General features: G+C 53.8%; 8 protein-coding genes across 8 annotated transcripts; 4 read left to right on the plus strand and 4 right to left on the minus strand.

Moving 5' to 3' along the window:
- Positions 1-111: 111 nt before the first annotated feature.
- On the plus strand, positions 112-882 carry N7459_002303 (uncharacterized protein; the record flags this gene model as incomplete). The annotated part of the gene is made up of 1 exon (XM_056941488.1): positions 112-882. One exon carries the CDS (start codon positions 112-114, stop codon positions 880-882), a length of 771 nt encoding a protein of 256 aa, XP_056803343.1.
- Positions 883-2,240: 1,358 nt separating this feature from the next.
- On the plus strand, positions 2,241-5,834 carry N7459_002304 (CDC5/polo family serine/threonine-protein kinase; the record flags this gene model as incomplete). The annotated part of the gene is made up of 4 exons (XM_056941489.1): positions 2,241-2,549; positions 2,603-3,045; positions 3,097-5,182; positions 5,247-5,834. The coding sequence occupies 4 exons, from the start codon at positions 2,241-2,243 to the stop codon at positions 5,832-5,834; spliced, it is 3,426 nt and encodes a 1,141-aa protein (XP_056803344.1).
- Positions 5,835-6,328: 494 nt separating this feature from the next.
- Positions 6,329-7,535, plus strand: N7459_002305 (NAD(P)-dependent alcohol dehydrogenase; the record flags this gene model as incomplete). Its single annotated transcript, XM_056941490.1, has 2 exons — positions 6,329-6,457; positions 6,513-7,535. 2 exons carry the CDS (start codon positions 6,329-6,331, stop codon positions 7,533-7,535), a joined length of 1,152 nt encoding a protein of 383 aa, XP_056803345.1.
- A 161-nt stretch (positions 7,536-7,696) lies between these two features.
- N7459_002306 (uncharacterized protein) lies at positions 7,697-9,598 on the minus strand (the record flags this gene model as incomplete). The annotated part of the gene is made up of 4 exons (XM_056941491.1): positions 7,697-8,821; positions 8,890-9,200; positions 9,257-9,332; positions 9,389-9,598. The coding sequence occupies 4 exons, from the start codon at positions 9,596-9,598 to the stop codon at positions 7,697-7,699; spliced, it is 1,722 nt and encodes a 573-aa protein (XP_056803346.1).
- A 938-nt stretch (positions 9,599-10,536) lies between these two features.
- N7459_002307 (uncharacterized protein) lies at positions 10,537-11,741 on the minus strand (the record flags this gene model as incomplete). Its single annotated transcript, XM_056941492.1, has 4 exons — positions 10,537-11,027; positions 11,091-11,405; positions 11,462-11,667; positions 11,725-11,741. The coding sequence occupies 4 exons, from the start codon at positions 11,739-11,741 to the stop codon at positions 10,537-10,539; spliced, it is 1,029 nt and encodes a 342-aa protein (XP_056803347.1).
- Positions 11,742-12,691: 950 nt separating this feature from the next.
- Positions 12,692-13,434, minus strand: N7459_002308 (GNAT family N-acetyltransferase; the record flags this gene model as incomplete). The annotated part of the gene is made up of 2 exons (XM_056941493.1): positions 12,692-12,918; positions 13,062-13,434. 2 exons carry the CDS (start codon positions 13,432-13,434, stop codon positions 12,692-12,694), a joined length of 600 nt encoding a protein of 199 aa, XP_056803348.1.
- Positions 13,435-14,152: 718 nt separating this feature from the next.
- N7459_002309 (uncharacterized protein) lies at positions 14,153-15,055 on the minus strand (the record flags this gene model as incomplete). Its single annotated transcript, XM_056941494.1, has 1 exon — positions 14,153-15,055. One exon carries the CDS (start codon positions 15,053-15,055, stop codon positions 14,153-14,155), a length of 903 nt encoding a protein of 300 aa, XP_056803349.1.
- A 1,422-nt stretch (positions 15,056-16,477) lies between these two features.
- On the plus strand, positions 16,478-16,764 carry N7459_002310 (uncharacterized protein; the record flags this gene model as incomplete). The annotated part of the gene is made up of 2 exons (XM_056941495.1): positions 16,478-16,683; positions 16,731-16,764. The coding sequence occupies 2 exons, from the start codon at positions 16,478-16,480 to the stop codon at positions 16,762-16,764; spliced, it is 240 nt and encodes a 79-aa protein (XP_056803350.1).
- Positions 16,765-17,796: the final 1,032 nt, after the last annotated feature.

Below are 17,796 nucleotides of genomic sequence, written 5' to 3' on the forward strand. Positions count from 1 at the left end.
GGTTGAATCCGTCGATAGTCTAGCTGGGCTCCAACAGATTTCTTCTCAAATCCCTGGGAGGGAAGAGATACAGCCTGCTCCGTTTACACGTTCAGAAAATCTATTGGTCGAATGCTGCTTGGGATCACCTATCCTAGATCGCGAACATCCTCCTCAGAGCCACAACCTCAGAACCTTCATGACTTTGCGGAGCAGGTTGTGCAGCAGAATGGTTGGATGGTTGAGCTGGTAGCGGTTGAAGAGATTTACACACCCAGAAAGGGCGCCCCTACCGCAGTGCATATGAGTTTAATTACTGCCACTGGTGAAGAGATTCTAGCACATCTCAAATCCGATTTTGGTCAAGGAGACGTGAAGTTTAACCGAGTGCCGTGGCGTCGCAGTGAAGATGCTTCAACGCCACCCGATACTCAGTTCGGTATGATTCTGTTCCACAGCGATGGCGGCCCTGCGATCGGCGAGCCAGGATGGAAAGGTCTTGCGTATTACGGATCCGAACTTGGGGCTTTTGTCGATGTTGGAGACAGCCCCAACGATGATCCCGAAGATGAGTGCGTGAAGATCGACGACAAGTGGCCTCAGGAGGAACTCGACGAGCTCTGGAACGGAGCGACAAAGTTCATGCCCTCCTCCCCCTCTACTCCACTTGCTGTGCTAGTGTTTTGGGCCGGGGACGATACACCTGGGCACCAGGCAATTCAAGGATACGCCAACAACCTCGGCTCCGTAAATGGCATTGTGATTCTCGTTCTCACCACCAAAGGATACTGGGCCTTAATCATACCGGGAAAATTTATCAGGGAAAACGGATTGACAGGACTGGTTAATGCGCCAGACCAAGACAATTTCCTGGACTTTTGCGACTTCGCTCCAGATATCTAGGAGAGCAGATTGCAGGGCAACCTGAGGCCCCCGCCGACATGAATCTGGTGAGAGCAGTGCAGATACTGAGAGAAAAAGGCGCGAGTCTTTGGGATGTCATCGTGCTTGCGCCAACTTACAAAAAGTTGACCAAAGGCCGGATAAGCAATGTGGCTCTCGTGGACAAAGTTCTAACCCGAGTAAAAGAGCTAACCAAGTCTCTCTACTCCATTGACGAGCAAGGGGTGCAGAAAGCAGGCTTCATTCCCTCTCCTGCACTCCGTAGCTCAACATACAACGATTTAATGATTCAGTCGTTCTATCAAGTCGACTTGGGAGGAAGACTTGCCGGGCAAAAAGGGGTCCTGCTGCAGATTTTTTATTATCAGAAGCTGCACTTACGGATTGCCCTGGAGGAAAACGGTGCCGGATTTGAGGTGTATGTTCTCGAAATGACGCGATTTACCATTGGACACGCAGAAGAGACATGAAAATCTGCTCCTCAATGGCTGTGCTGTATTTATAGCTTCTTGAATGCTGTCTGAGCCCCAGCATGACTGTAACCACAACAACCTTGGCACTATTTCACAAAAAAGATTGTCTCGGAATTTAGAGCCTGGTCCACGGAGCTCCACTCTCCCTAATGTAAGAATATTGCCCCTAAGATATTGCAAATCTAATACTATACGACCTTTCAGCTTAAGCTAGATATATCCTCCAGAGAAGGGCCGGTGATGCAAACTCGGCATGGAAATATTTTCGTGCCGCTGAATGAAAAGGAGGACGTACAACTTTCGTCCAGACATCCCCAGCACAACTCGATGAGACAGCCTCACCTAAATCAGTTATAGATGAGAGTGCTCTATATCAAATATGAGAAGAGTGAACTTGTCTAAGTACATAGATACGCAGGTGGGTCCCACGTGACGCTGACCTCAGCAAATCCACTGTTTATCGATTTCCACATTGGGAAAACTATTATGGCCTGAGTTTCTGCACTTCGGCTTCATCCTTTCCCCCACTCCAACTCTCTTCCCGAGTTGCGCTCCGTTGTTCTGTGGGAGCATTGTACAGTTTTTGCTTCTTTAGCGCTTTGCATTCTGGTACGTCTGCTACCCCTGTCCGACTGAACGATTCACCATCGGGTTACCGAGTGGAGCTCAGCAATTTGCAAGTGTTGACCATCGCATCATTGCAGGGATCGCGACCGTGTAGCAACTTGATACCCCTTTGCACCACCTAATATTCGTTTCTTTTCTCATGACCTTTACGCTTGAAATTTGTTTCCGAAGAGTTTCAATCGCAACCGAGACATATTGCGACTACCAGAATAGCGCCACCAGGGACGCCGACAACGATCGCACCGATCGTTATTCATAATGGAAGCTCTTTCGCCGCGCACGACAAACCAGATGATAAAACCGAAGCCAGCCATGGATCGGAAGGTGGTTGATAAAAATGCTGCCGCTGCAGCTCCCCAGAAAGCCTCGACGTCGAAGAACCATGCAGACCCGCCACCGTCATTAGTGCCAGAGCCCGAAGATGGTGGAGAACGATACTCAATGGGTGCATTTCTGGGCAAGGGAGGATTTGCCGTCTGCTACGAGGGAACATTGGCACGGAATGGCCGCGTGTTCGCGATGAAGGTCGTCAAGTCGCAAATGCCGCAGAAGAAGATGGAGGAAAAGGTATGCGCAGCTCGAGTGCACCGTGGCTCTGTATGCTGACTTTCATATCGCAGTTTCGGACGGAGCTTCAAATCCATTCCAAAATGCGTCACCCCTTCATCGTCCAGTTTTACCGCGCTTTTGCGTTTGAGCAAAGCACATATGTCGTCCTTGAGTTATGTCCAAATGGCTCAGTGATGGATATGGTCCGAAAGCGACGATACCTCACTCTTCCCGAAGTGAGACGGTTTATGATTCAACTCTGCGCAGCGGTAAAATATCTACACAAACGATTCGTCGCCCACCGCGACTTGAAGATGGGAAATCTATTCCTCGACCACAACATGAACATCAAGGTGGGAGACTTTGGACTAGCTGCCATGATACTCTCCGACAAGGATGCAAAAAGACGGAACACGCTGTGTGGCACGCCGAACTACATCGCCCCCGAAATTCTCGATAAGAGTAAGGGCGGCCATACCCAGAAAGTGGACATTTGGTCCCTTGGTGTTATTTTGTAGGTTACCTGTGATCTTCGTTGAAGGGCGATGGCTAACTGGTGCTCAAGCTTTGCGATGTTGACCGGATATCCGCCTTTCCAATCGAAAACACAGGAGGAGATTTACAAAAAAGTACGAAATTTGACATACGTCTGGCCCAAGGAGTCGGAGAATACGAACCATATCCCCGAAGAGGCAAAGGATCTAGTCAGTGCCTGCCTGAATTTGGTTGATGAACAGCGACCAGATCCCGACGATATTGTTGAACACCCATTTTTTAACATGTATGACGGTTGCATCCCTCGACAACTTGATCCAGCGTGTCGATTCAACAAGCCCATCTGGCTGAAAGATCAAGCCCCACGAGGTGACTGTATGGCTACTGGATACGGGCTGGAGTCAGATGAGAAGCTACGCGCTTATGTGTACCAGGTGGATGACCCGAGTCAGCGCTATCATTCCTGCAGGGCTGCATTCTATTCTCTATGTGGAGTTGGACGCAAGCCTGATGGGAGCGCTCGGAAGTCTGTTGGCAGGAACTGCTCCAAGTCAGCTTATTCCGAATGTGAGACAGAAGATGCTAGAGGTCTGCGACCCATCGTGCCTTTGCCGGATGATTTTGTGTACCGATGGCCACATGAGGTGGAGGGCGACTGGTGCTTGCTGGAGAATGCGCGAAAGACTGTTCGTAGTGATGATTCGGCACTTGACAGCAGTACTCTGTCCCGGCGGAGTGCATCAAGTCGCACCAACACAGTGGCGACCTCTCGAACCAATGCAGCGCTTGTGGCCGCTCAGAATCGCAGGATGGAACCCCAGAGCCATGCTGCAACTCTTCGACAACAGGCTCGTGTCGGTCCGCCTTCAGTTCGAAAAGCTCCTGGCACGACGGACTACCCAGAATCCTCATCCAGGCCTTACTGTGACCCCGACGCGATTGACGACCTGCCACCCTCAGGCACTGCATCTGCTGGGATTGAGCTACCTTCGGGTGGTCTCGCCGAGCGACCAATTCGCTCGAGAAGAATGGTTTCTGCTTCACAAGCCCCAACCATTCGCGAACTTGAAAAGAAAGCAGCTCCACAATTGGCCAAATCAACTAGCATGCCATCGGGACTGACAATTGGGAAAACCAGGTCTCAATCTCGCCGTCTAGAAGCCGCCAGCCTAGGACCGCAACATCCCTCGGCCCCAGCCAATGAAGTGAAGCTGGTATCACGACCAGAGGAGCGAAGAACAGCGAGTCGACAGATTTCGCTGCGACCTTCGCGGCCAGACCTCAAGGTTGCTGCGGATAGAGCAGAGCGACCCAGAGCTAGCCCAATCGAAGAGGTCTCTTCTTCCAACCAGTCATCCAAATCCGCCTCGACTTCACAAGGGATTAGCCGGTCGAACAGCAAGTCAACATCGGCAAATAAAGCCCGGTCCAGTCTCGGCCTTAGCCCTCTCTTCCACCAAGACGATCTCTGCGAACTTATCCCTGGCACCTCATTAACTGAAGTGAATACCGATCTGCGTCTGATGCTGGCCAACCTGACCAACCAGGCACCTGCTCGGCGTCGAGGTGGCTCTAGAAAACAACCTCATGCCTATGTGATCAAATGGGTTGACTACACCAACCGGTATGGCATTGGCTATGTTTTGGATGATGGTAGCGTGGGGTGCGTGTTCAAAGGCGAGAATGGCCAGCCAGCCACGAGTGTTGTGGTCCGCGATGGGGAAAGACACATCCGCCGCAAGGCGCGAAGTGTCGACAATGGCGAGGAAAAGGGCATCCCGTACTCTGATGCGGAACAGCTTGTTCCTCGCAATGGCGCGTCTGTTGAGTTCTATGAGAATCACGACGATGATCTGATCGGCTGTCGTGGTATCCGTCGGGGGTTGATCTCTCCGTCCCTGTTCGATGCGAAGAATGCGAACGTGGTGAAGCTGCGTGTGAACTCTGGGTCGAGCACCGAGCGATCAGACGCGGAGAAGATCAAGCGCATGAAGCTCGTTGACCAGTTTGGCAAGTATATGATCGGATCACTCGGTCGCCATGGCGATGAGGGTCTCACCGACGATGTGTCCAGCCACACCAGTGGCCAGTTTGTGAAGTTTTATCAGCGTCTGGGCAACGTCGGCATCTGGGGCTTTGGAGATGGTGCTTTCCAGGTATGACATTGTCGCACGCGCCATTCAGATTGATGATGCCCTTGCTAACATGAACACTTCCTAGTTCAACTTCCCCGACCACACCAAACTGGTCATTGCCCCAGGTCGCACACGCAGTTCGTCACCCTGGATCGACTTCTATCACCTCTCGCCCTCCGCGGCACGGTACTTCAGTGCTAAAGGGAAGATGCACCCTTCTGGCTTCGACACCCGTGCCGTGGCCTCGGACGAAGCAGCGACCTTCCTGACTATTGCTAATGGAGACACGGCGAACTCTGTGGAGGATCGAATTCGTGAAATTCTCGAGGCCAATTCTTTCCTGCCGAAAGTTGGCTTCATCAAGGACGTCTTGAAAGGCTGGATCAAACATGGACGGCTTGGTGGTCGCCCGAGATCCAACCGATTAGCTGCCGGAGATGACTCTACACCCCCTGAGATGTTCTGGCAAGGCACGCAAGAGCGCTCGCAAACCGGAACTCACGGAACCAAGTTTGTTTGGGTGACGGTCGGCGCTCCTGACGGAGATGGGGAGTATCGCTCTGTCGTGCTCAAGGAGAGCGGAAAGGAGAAGTCGGACAAGCGAGTTGCGATGGACTATGAGAAGGATATGGAGATGATCAAGGAGCGACTGCGTGTTTTGGGCCGCGAATGATGATGTGTTGATTTCCATGTACCGTGCCATTTCGCTCCTTATTAATGACCTGACGACCTTGCTGTTTTGCTATCGATATGTAGTTTTTGTTGGGGTTTCTGGAGTTGACACAATGCTTTGTTTGAATATCAGAATCCTCTCAGTCAAATAACAATGGCTCGACCGTTGCCATGTTCCTTCATGCAGGTGTCATGCAATCTCGTCTGCATTTCCACCGCTTCAACGTTTCTTTGTCTGCAGTTATCACAGTGGGTCTTCCCCACTCCAGCCATCATCCCATGCGACCTCGGATTCCTGTTCTCCGATCCATGTCTTCGCCCTGAATAAAAAAGAGGTTATATCGACGGCATCTGCAGCCTCGTGCGTAACAAGTACGGCTCACCGGTGGATGAGTCGGTGCTTGAAGTCCTGTCGACTGCGCTGCACCCCCGAGGTATAGGAAAAGGCCATTGGTCCACGGCTATCTCGCTGGTATCAGACCTTCCAGTCACGTCATGCAGAATCCATCTTGTCTTCTATATGGACCTGGCGATGCCCGGCTCGAAGACCTGCCTTTGCCTGTCCTCGAAGGCCCAGACGACGTGATCATTCGGATCGCCTACGTCGGCGTCTGCGGAAGCGATGTACGCCGCACCAGTTCGATCCATATAACGCTCACAAGGCTGACCGAACTCACAGGTGGAATTCTGGGTGCATGGCGGCCTCAAGCACACAGTCTCCGAAGCCCATCCCATGGTCATGGGCCACGAAGCCTCCGGCATCGTGCACGCCGTCGGCCCAGCCGTGACAACCCTCCAGCCCGGCGACCACATCGCCATCGAGCCAGGCCGCGCATGCCGGCTCTGCAGCCGCTGCAAATCCGGCCACTACAACCTGTGTCCGCACATGCGCTTCGCCGCAGACTCCTTCACCCACGGCACCCTCTCCAAGTACTACAAACTGCCCGTGGACTGCTGCTACAAGATCCCCGCCAGCATGGGCGGCACCTTCGGCCTCGACGAGGCCGTCCTCATCGAGCCGCTCGCCGTCGCCGTCCACGCCATCCGCCACGCCGCCGTGCAGCCCGGCGACAAGGTCGTCGTCTTCGGCGCCGGCGCCGTGGGCCTGCTGTGCGCGGCCGTGGCCCGCGAGTTCGGCGCCGCCATGGTCATGTCCGTGGACCTGAGCCGCGACAGGCTCGACTTTGCGCACTCGATCGTGCCGAATGGGCGGCTGGCGTTTTCCAGCGCGATTCCCAATCCTGCGCTCTCGTCGGAGGAAAATGCCTTGTGTCTGCGTGGGATGCATCGTCATTCGCATCTTACGGAGAATGATGTGCCGGGCTTCGATGTCGCGGTCGAAACTACCGGTGCCGAATCTTGTATTCAGATGGCCATCTATGCGCTGCGGGTGGGCGGGTCGTTTGTGCAGACCGGGCTGGGGAGTCGCTGTGTGGATTTTCCTATTGCGACGGTGGCGAAGAGTGAGATTACGGTGAAGGGGTGTTTCCGGTATGGACCGGGGGACTATAAGATGGCGCTGGAGATGGCGCTTATGGGGAAGATTGAGCTGAGGCCGCTGATTACGAAGATTGTGCCGTTTGAGAGTGTCGTGGATGCCTGGGAGACGGCGAAGAGAGGCCAGGGAATTAAGACGCTGATTCGAGGTGTTGGATTCATGGATGAGATTGCGGGCGAGCCTGAAGTTGCGGATTTCCATTAGCTTTACGAGGACGGTGAGCTTGGTGCTGGCACCTCGTTATGCTGTATCTATGCATGGAGAACATGTTATCATACTGCAGATGTTGATTATGTTGCGGTGTATTCTAGAAGGACATCAATCATTATCAGGAATAAAGACACGATAAGACAACGACGCTGTAATCACCACGCCATAGGCGCTGTCTCCTGAATCGCTCTCTCCGCGCTAATCTCGAGGTCCTTCTCGGTGAGTTCATGTTCGTCTGGAAGGCCTTGCGTCGTCTCCATTGCCCGGTCGATATCGTAGGCCTCGGTCATCAAGCTGAATAACAACGCCACTCCGGAGATGGCACAACACACAATCCACACAATGCGCAGACTATCCGTGTACGCCTCCTTCAGATGCGTCTTGGTCGCACCGTCCTCCATAGCTTTGATGACCTGGACCAGACCTGACGCATCCTGGCTGTATGGTTTGGCCATTGGCGCGAGGGCAGGGTACTTGAGGAGGTTGCTGTACATGCGGTTCTGGAAGACCACGCCGCCCACGGCGACGCCAATGGCCTGGCCCAGGGCACGGAAGAAGCTGAACATGGCGACTGCAATCGAGAGATTCTCTGGTCTTGCGGATGCTTGCACTGCATACCCGAGGGACGGGAACAGAATGCCTAGCCCGAAACCGGCGACGATGTTCAGGAGGATCCAGCCGTAGGTGCTGGTGGTGACCTTGATGAGGCACATCAGACCCAGGCCGACGGTGGATATGACCCATCCCAGCCAGATGGCCCATCGATAATGGCCCGTCACGGTGATGAGGATCCCGACGACAATCGCGCTTGGTGCAACGGTGAAGGTCTCTGGGAAAAGAGCCACGCCAGACAGAATGGGGCTGAACTCTTTGACAGCTTCGTAGTAGAGCGGGAGGTAGTAGAGCGTACACCACAGAATCAGTCCTTGTAGCACGCTTCCAATAAAAGACACTGTTGCCGTGCGGTTTTGAAAGATGACCGGCGGGATGATTGGATCCGCAGCAAAGCGATATTCATAGAATGCAAAGACTAGGATCCCCACAGCTCCAATGATCAAGGGTACTAGCGTATGCCACGAGTCCCAGGGGTAGGAGACATCTCCCCACGTGAGAGGAATCAAAAATGAGGAGAGACTGCCGACAAAGATAACAGTGCCAATGTAATCGATGCGTCGAAGTTTCTCGCTCAGCGAACTGGGGAGGAGCTTGAGGTTCATGAATAGGAAGACGAAAATGGCCCCGATTCCAATAAAGGGGAAGTTGATATAAAAGATCCATCGCTGCAATAGAAAGACATCAGGCTAGTTCTCGAATGCGGTTGATATCTTGGGTCATCAGAGATACATACCCACGTTACATTCTCAGCAAATCCTCCGCCCAGAATGGGCCCGGTCACAGAGCCCAGACTCCACATCGCGCTCATGATTCCGAAGTACTGCCCCCGGAACCGCAAGGGCACGATGTCGGTGATGATGATTTCGTTCAGGGCGATGATGCCGCCTCCCCCGATGCCCTGGATCGTCCGGCCGACGAGCATGTAGGTGAAGTTCTTCGCCACTGCTGAGATAATAGCCCCAATGCAGAAGAAGAAGATGGACAGCAAAACCAAGGGCCGCCGACCAAAGATGTTAGAGAAGGAAGCGAAACTTGGTTGGAAGACTGCGGTCGTCAGAAAGATTCCAGCAGAGATCAAGCGATGGCGAGGTATATTGTACCTGTTGAGGATAGTAGAAAAGATGTCCCGCTCCAGAAAGCTTCAATGGCCGTCCCGTCCAGCTCTTGAGAAATGGTCTTGATCGCGTTAGCCAACGCTATACTTAGGTATACAAGGAGGCATCGCGACTCACGGGCAGCGCCACCGACAATGAAGTCCCATCCAGGGCGGCCATCAGCGTCAGCACGCACAAAGTGAAGATAACCACTCTACCTCTCCAATCTAGAGAGAATTTCTGCTCGGGCTGCTGGTCGTTCGACATGGTGGATGATGGTTTACTCGTGCTTCTCAGTGTAGGCTCTGGCTTCTCTGCGCCATACGAAGATAAATTCATTTTGACCATTGCGGATCAATGGCGGTGCGCAGAAGAATAAATCACAACCGTTTGACAAAGAATCGCTATGACAGAGTGAAACCACCGCAGCGAAGGCCCTGTACTCTGGACTGATATATTAGTTACCATAGAAGAACATGACAGCATCGATGCGAGTGGACCGAGATCCCAACAGAGTTTGGAACGGGACGAACAATTGCCCCGTCGCAACCCAGGAACCAGGAATCAGGCTCCCGACGTCTGAAACAAGCGATAGTTGACGACGCCGTCGTAAAAACCATCGCAGTCTGGCGGAGACGATCCGAGTCGGCATAATGACAGGCCGACGCCAATCGGCCGTCGGTGCAATATCGAATCGCTCCAAGTGGACCCTGTGCGATCGCGACGTCGCCGGTCAGGTTTGGCATTGTCCAGGCGGATTGATCAAGGCTGAGCTCGCCGTGTTCACGATCGCAGCTGGTGACTAAAAGGCCCGGTGTTTGCAATTCGATTCGGCCTCGCAGCGGTCTCCGCGAATACGCACTGGGGCGGGTTGGGGGCGGAGGATGCGCAACTACTTCCCCAAAACTGATACTTCCATTCCCAAGGACAAGACTGGGAATCCTCCGAGGCACAGATCCCGCTCCAGCAGCGGCGTCGGGAGGCGCCTGTCTACCATGCCAGCGGGTCAGAGAGATCACCCCTACGCGAAGGAAATACATGTCTTGGATTGGTTGCAGCGAAAGCGTCGGTTGGATTGGAAATGTCAAGCATCGGCCCGAACTGGCATCGGGCTTCCTGTGACAAAGTATGCGAAGTATAAGATCCAGCGCGCATCTTCAAACGAGCTCACACCGCACTTTCCATGGAAAGCACTCGCAACGATGTCGAATTTTGAAACTACACAGCAGCAGACCGTCTCGTCCCACCGACGATGGCTAGGCCCAGCAAAGAGCAGCATTCAGCTCTTATTCCTGCAGACGCTGCCATTCACTGCGAACAATCTCAGGCAGCTCTTCCAGCAGGCTAGGTCGAGAGGGCTTCCATCCGAGGATCTCGCGCGCGCGCCGCGCTCGGCCGCGGGAGTTCATGCCCCAACTTAGTGATTCAAAGCCGGCATACTTCTTGGCGCTCTCCAGGTCGATCTGCTCTGCTTTTGCCTCGGGCAGGTATCCCAGCTTCGTGGCCGCCTCGGCCGTAGACTGTGCCAGCTCCCCCCAGCAGTGCTCGCCATTCTCCGTAAGATAGTAGGCTTTGCCGCCCCACAGGCCGTCGTCAGTCCGGCCTGCAATTGCAGCCTCCACGAGCTGTGCATATACATCGCTCAGGTCGTGGACATGCACGTTGTTCCAGATGGAATGGCCAGCGCCGATGATTGGTCCCTTCTTCAACCGGAGTGTCACGTTGGCCAGTTCATATACCTGGCGACCGCGCTGCGAGCACGGTCCACGGCCTCGGCCTGGGGAGAGTATGAGCAGCTTTTCCTCGACAAGATAGGCTGGGAGTCTGTTTCAGGGATTACCGTAGATGGTCGGCGGACAGACCAGGGCCGTTTTGAGCACGCCCGCATGCTCCGCCCCGGCGTCGAGCACGAGTTGGTCTACATTGCGATGGAAGGCATGCTCGGGGAGATTCAGCAGCTCGTCCACCCCATCCCAGTCGTCGTAGACTTTGTCGCTCTTCGTTCCGTACTCGCCGCTGTCGCTGTCTGCAAAGGTTAGGATGCCCGTGCCCCCAGTGTGCAACCAGTAGCCAGGCTTCTCGGTGGTATGGCCAGCGACGAGACCAGCAGTGATTGCCTTTGCCGCTCCCACATGGTCCGAGGCATCGGCCGTGTCTGGAGATCAGGGGTCAGTATGTTTGTCAAGAGTGGTTTATGAGGGCGGCACACACGCAGCACAATGTCGGTGGCAGCGCTTTCGCGCTCGAGCAGGGCAGAGTCATCGAGAGTCCCGAGGACGATGCGGATGTTTGGGTACTGGGCCTTGACCTGTTCTGCTTTCTCGCTGCTGCGAACCAGCGCCGAGTAAGCAAAGTCAGGATACTTGGCCGTCAGGGTGGCCAGGGCATCGCCGCCAATGTAGCCCGTGGCACCAGTACTGTGGAATTGTCAGCGATGAGCCATTCGGGAGCTGTGTGCTCAGTGCCCTGCTTACACAAAGACCTTGGTCATCTTGTGGTGTGAAGGTGGGAGGAGGAGCCGGTGACGTCACGGGGGGAAATTGAGGTTGAAATCACTGTTACACGACAAAGACAGCATCAAATGAGATATCAAGTGGAGGCAAGGTCGATTCGTATGAGGCCCGAACAGAAGCAAATGTCGACGGCTTTATCGCCTGCCACCTCGACCCCGCCAGTGGAGCCCTGGAGTCATCGAGACATTTGTAAGCACCTCGTCGGGTTGACGTTGGAGGTCTATTGAGAGCCTCGGAAACAAAACTTGATTTGGTGTATGGGTTGCGGCGACTAAGCCTTTCTGGTAAATGGATCGCCAGCAAAGCATAGGGCTGCATCCTTCGTGGCCGGCTATCTGGATGTGGACTATGGCACAGCTCATTTTATTAGCAGAGTTTAGAAGACTAACGGCCTCCAAGTTATACAACACAAGCCTTGGATCTGTTCATGCGGTGATGTAAACTAGAATGGTCGAGACCAATTCAGGTGCTCCTAGTAACTCCGCTCCAGCAACCCGAATCCAGCAATCTCGTCCGATTCTCGGAGCTAACATTCTACACAATTCACTCGTTAGAATGATGGACTCGATCATGTCTCTAGAAGGCAGAGCAGAACAGATCTAGACGAGCAACACAGTTGTCTACCATCTCAGATGGACAACTTCCAGGCACTCATGGCCCAGGACAAGGAGAAGGGACCTTAGCCCTCCTCAGTAACCCCGAGGAATCGCGAGGGCAATCCCTCGCACTACTCGCATCCTGCGTAGCTGTCCTAACTAAGCCAGTCTCTAGACTACCTCAGATAGCCAATGAGAAGATCCAGGTGTATAGTATTTACGAAGCGCCGAGCAACTCATCCCATCATGACTGGGTTGATAGGGGTCACCCGGGTATTAACACCTATGAACATCCACCAGCTCCCACAGTACGATCGAATGATATGAATATGTCATTTCCGAGCTGGGCGAATCATGCTCACTTGCTCGTACCCCGAGAACGGCGAGAACGACTCCAGCGACTGGAATCCGTATTTCTCGTACACCGGTCTCCCCTCCGGAGAACTGGAGAGGTAGACCTCGACGCCCTCTTCGTCGGCGCGAGCAAGGCCCCATTTCAAGAGTTTGGATGCAAGGCCACGGCCCTGGTAGGATGGGTCGACACCCAAGATTTCAAGATCTGTGAGCATGATTAGCCCGCGTGCTCATGCTGGTGACTGCAGAATACGTCGGGACAGCAGCCGGGAAAGAATAGAACGGACGCAACAAGCACGACAATAAAAAAAAAAGACGATCGCAGTCTAGAGACAGAAGCAAACATACAGTAATGAGGCCGATCACCCATCAGTCGGCGATGGTACGCGTCCATCGTGCCGAAGAACCGATCGCAGAGCTCCTGATCGCTGCTCGCGGGCCAGCCCGGCGCGGATCCGTGGGGATCTGCTGTCCCCTGCGCCAGCCGATTCCACTTCGCAAAGGCCGCCACCACGCCGGGGGCCGACGCATCTTCGATTTTCAGGTACACCTCGTGGGCCTGGGCGCCGTTGCCGCCGAGCAGGTGCGTTGCTGCCCAGGCGCGCACGTCTGGTGTGGGTGGGAACATGGTGCGGTTGAAGGTGTCGGAGAAGGCGGCGAGGAAGACTTCGGCGAGCCGGGGCGCGTCGGTGGGTGTGGCTGCGCGCGGCTCGAGAGACATGGTTGCTCTTCCTGTTGGATTTTGTGGGTTTCTATAATCCCGATGGTTGAAGCCTACTCGCTGCGTTGGAGTGAGGCGCAGTGGCTTGAGGTGAGTGTGGTCGGTCGAGGAGGGATTTGGCGCCGAGAGTGGATTTGCGCGGCTCGGGGAGAAATATGGGTGACGCTCCATGAGCACTATATACTGCAGAATTCTTATCTCTCCTCTAATAAAAGCAGAAAATGACCGAGGCTATGGGATTTCTGCAAACTAGTAGAATAAAGAACTAGGTATGTTCGTTGCAGACACCTATCGAGGGATGCGCAGAGTACTTGCTGGTTTTTCAAATACAAATAGCATTCTGTGTCATGGTTCTAAGGATTATTGACACCAAGCTCCATGATCAACATGATAGCTATGCAATGGACTAGCTAAACGCCTGGGTATGGTGTGCGCGCTGAAATTGGTATAGACATTAAACTTCAACCGCACTGCCTGCGATGAAAGGCATGTAAACAAAATTTTCGGCTTCGGTGCAAGAGGCCTTTCGTGGGGTCGCAATATGAGAGATCTCATTGGCGTTGCTTGGGGATATAAAATGAGATCCTGACCCAACTGAGCTTCAGAGTATATGCGGACGGTCGGATCTATCGAGCACGGGGAAAACTGGTAGATGAAGCAATGATGCGCTGGAAATCACATTGCCACGGTGACGCGAGCAGATATCCACGTGCATCGGTTAATGCTTCTCCAGCACTGGGTCAGGTACTTGGATCGGGCTGACTGGCTCGGTCGGTTGCTGTTGGGGACTCATCGCATCTGAGCGTCTGGCAGGCGTTGTGGTGGGACGGTTGTTTCCAAGCTCGTTGTGCGTGGGGAGCAGCGAGCGACGAATCCGCGGATCGTCTGGTTGTTGTGTTTTGCCATCACTGCTGCTCTTCGTTGTTTCCATCTCGGATTTGAGGCTCTGGTACATGCTTTCCACGATGAAGACTTCTTCTTGCACGTCCAGATCACAGCCAACCAGACAGAATTCACGCTCGCGTTGTTCGATGTACTCTCGGATATCCTTCCACTTATTTTGGTAACTCTTGAGGCGGTCTGGGAGGCCTGAGCCGCGGAGGTAGGTCAAGACACCGGCCACGATGGTGTTGATGGCACCAAAAGCTGTGATGGCAGAGTGCGGACCTCGCGCTGCACCGAGCGCAGTCAGGGCGGCAGCGACGACAATTTGCACGCCGAGGCAGGTGTTGATGATGTAGTTGAAGAGGCGGTATGCGCGTTGAGCTTTGGTCTCATTTCTTACGACGCGCGTGTAGATGCCGATATTGGGCGCGCTACGGAGAAGATGCCCGCCTTGCGTGAGAGCAGGGACACTGTCGATACCGGTCAAGGCGCGGAAGATGAGAAGCTTGTCGTTTGGCGGGATCAGACTATCGGGGTGACTCGTGCCGAGTGTGAAGCGCTTTGTCTGGCCTTGTTCCTCGTCAGGAACCCCGGAGGATCCGATCACCCCGTTATGCGAGGTTGAGGCTGCGGCCGCGGCATGCGCGGTCATAGGGGGGTAGGCATTCTGCTCACGATCGAGGGCCGCCGCAATTACTCGGCGCAGGAGGCTGCGGTCCTTTGATCTTTGGGTCATGTTTGAGCCAGGGCTTGGGGAGAAGCGTTAGACCAAAGCGTGATGGGACAAAGGCGAGGAGACAGAGGAGAGCGGCAGACGGTCTACCTTTGTACCCGAGGGAGAAGCTGTGTATATTTATGAAGGGGGATTTGCTACGTGCGAAATACCTGCAACAGGTCCACACGACGATGCGAACTAGTGCGTATTCGGACAATAGTAACAGGCTAGAGCCCGAACCGAGCAGTTTTCAGCGCATCACGAACCAGGATGTGCGCGGTCTGCTGCTAGAATCGGCAAGCCTGGTGGATGTCATCTGCAGGGTCTAAAAGACAGGCTGCCAGACGGGTGCTTTGAGCTCTGGATCTGAATTCTGACAGGCCGTGAACCCTAGGACGCGGATGTTTAGCGGCGACCCGCACAGGCGGGCTGAAGTTTATGGTGGTCCGAAAGGCAATGTCACCCTGAAAAGGGAGCTCGAAAGAATCCTGAGTAGAGTCCGACACGAGATCTGCACGGAGCGCTCGATCGAAAGCAGTCAAGAACGGTGGGGTTCTTCCTGGAGCAATAGATGAATCACGGGCCGGGATCGCGATCCGATTATCAGGGAGGGTAGGGCCGTGTGCCGATCGATGCCACGACCTCTTTCGTTAGCTCCTTCAGGACAGCAATCCTCCGAGTTGCAGTTGTCGATGAGGATCGTCCGTTGCATCGACGTGGTCAACAAAGGGCCACCCACGAGGATTTGTCAACTGCTGGGCTGTCATGCATGTGGGGTTCCTTTGGGTCCAGTAAGGTGATTGAGATAGGCACTCTGCAGATGCCCCGAGATTGAGTGGGTGAACCCACTCGAGCGGTGCGCTTTGCACGGGATGGTAGCTCCACTCACACCGAAGGGATTCGCTCTAGACTGCGCTGACGGCGCGGAACTGCACTGTCCCAAGTGCCGGATACCCACTCATCCGCTTTGTACATGTTCATGTATAGTCGTAGTCCGTATGTGTCCACTTTCTCCTACCTGAACGACCTAAGTGTGATTAAAATCTCGATGGCGGCCGCGTAGTGAACGGGAGAGGTTCCACATCCGCTCCTCATGTGTCTGCTTTTTCCTGAAGAAGGCGACAGGGTGTCTCGTTGTTTCTCGGGTCCCCCATCGCCGTGTTGGTGCTGTTTTGCTCTTGGGGCGTTGTGGGGTCTGTGATTGGACTGGCGGATCGCACTATACTCCGTGCATTCGCGCGGGCTTCCTGTGGCGAGCTGAGCCTGTCCACCGCGTCGACCCTGAATTCCTAGCTGGAATGGCGACCGCAAAAAGGAGTCGAGGGGCCGGTATGATAATGAAAGACTGGACCATGTCGTCTGATGGTGTTACTGGAGTCAACCCCTCGTGGATCCATAGCAGACGTACGAGTTGCTGCCAGCTTCTGCTCCGTGCCATGATCCATGGCGCAGAAAGAGGCTTCCATGACTCCATCGGCGCGGGTGACTAGCAACTTCTGTGATAAGGGGAACCCTGTCCCCGGTGCTCGTGTTGTCAGTGCTCTGTTCGTAATGGGTCAGGGACGCGACCAGATTGCATCCTCCATGCGCATCCGCTTTGTGCTTTCCCGGATTACTCGAATCAGGACCACTGTGGTCGTGTATGAGCCGTGAGGGGTCACCTCGCAAGGTGTGCCATGCTTGGTCCATGATCCAGTTGTGTGGTGGAGGAAGATCGGAGCGACGAATGAAGCGGTCTCAGGTTCCTCGCTGCCTGATCTGCAGGCACCCGAGGCCACGCGACGCTACAAGTGTAGGAATGTCGATTACCTATTTATGGTTTCGACAGAACTGTGAGCTTGGAGGAGTCACCTGCTTTGAATTATTGATCTGGTCCCTTTCGTTGCTGTGGTTGGTCGCTCCGTTTCTCACATCCACTCTATATACTGTGGATTGATGACGCTAGGCTGCCTTGCAGCTCTATTACTCAATTGGTATATATCTCCCGTATCCAGCAGGCGTTAAATCTCTGGGTGGAATACTGAGGGTACAGTTTCTTTCCGAGCAGAGGAAAATGGATGGATCAGTGAGCACAGTTCAAATCGTAGCCCCCTGTAGCACGGCTGAGAAAGGTGGTCTGTTACGACTCAGTGCCCGGGCGCACTTAGCCAACAGGCTAAAAGACCAAATATGCTAGAACTCTATGTTCTAGCATGCCCGGGACCGATATAAGTAGCGCGCATCGTTAGGCTTAGGTGAACCACGCCTAAGTCTTAACATGGTCCATACTGTTGATGATCCTCAAGCCCTCACCAGGCGGTCGTAATATAGTTCTTGGTCCGCCCGGAATCACATCGTCGGTATTCTCTGTTAATCCTACCAGATGATGTACGGAGTAGATGATAACTATAGTTTAGACACCCCATTGGGAAGTCAACATTATCTCCTCCCTCGTTGGTCAAGCTTATGGAATTTTCATCGTGTTGTCTAGTTCCAAGTTTATTTCCCTGTCCAGATAATGATTGCATTCTCGAACTCACGCGTCGTTTCTAATGAGTTTCCTTTTCGTATTGGTAGGCAACATTCGGAATAATTCCTTGGTTTATCTGATGACCAAGTTGATCTTAAATCACTCAGGTCGTACATGTAGCCTCTTATCTCCCATCGGCGATCCATGTAACTATATCCTATCCACAGCCTGTTACAGCATGGATATTGTTGCAGAGCAAGTGGATCCTGCGCGCTGGCCAGATAACCGCTGTTATCATAAGAGAATTATGATG

Source organism: Penicillium hispanicum (assembly GCF_028827665.1).
Source record: "Penicillium hispanicum strain IBT 35686 chromosome Unknown utg000002l_segment0_segment0, whole genome shotgun sequence".
NCBI classification, from domain to species: Eukaryota; Fungi; Ascomycota; class Eurotiomycetes; order Eurotiales; family Aspergillaceae; genus Penicillium; species Penicillium hispanicum.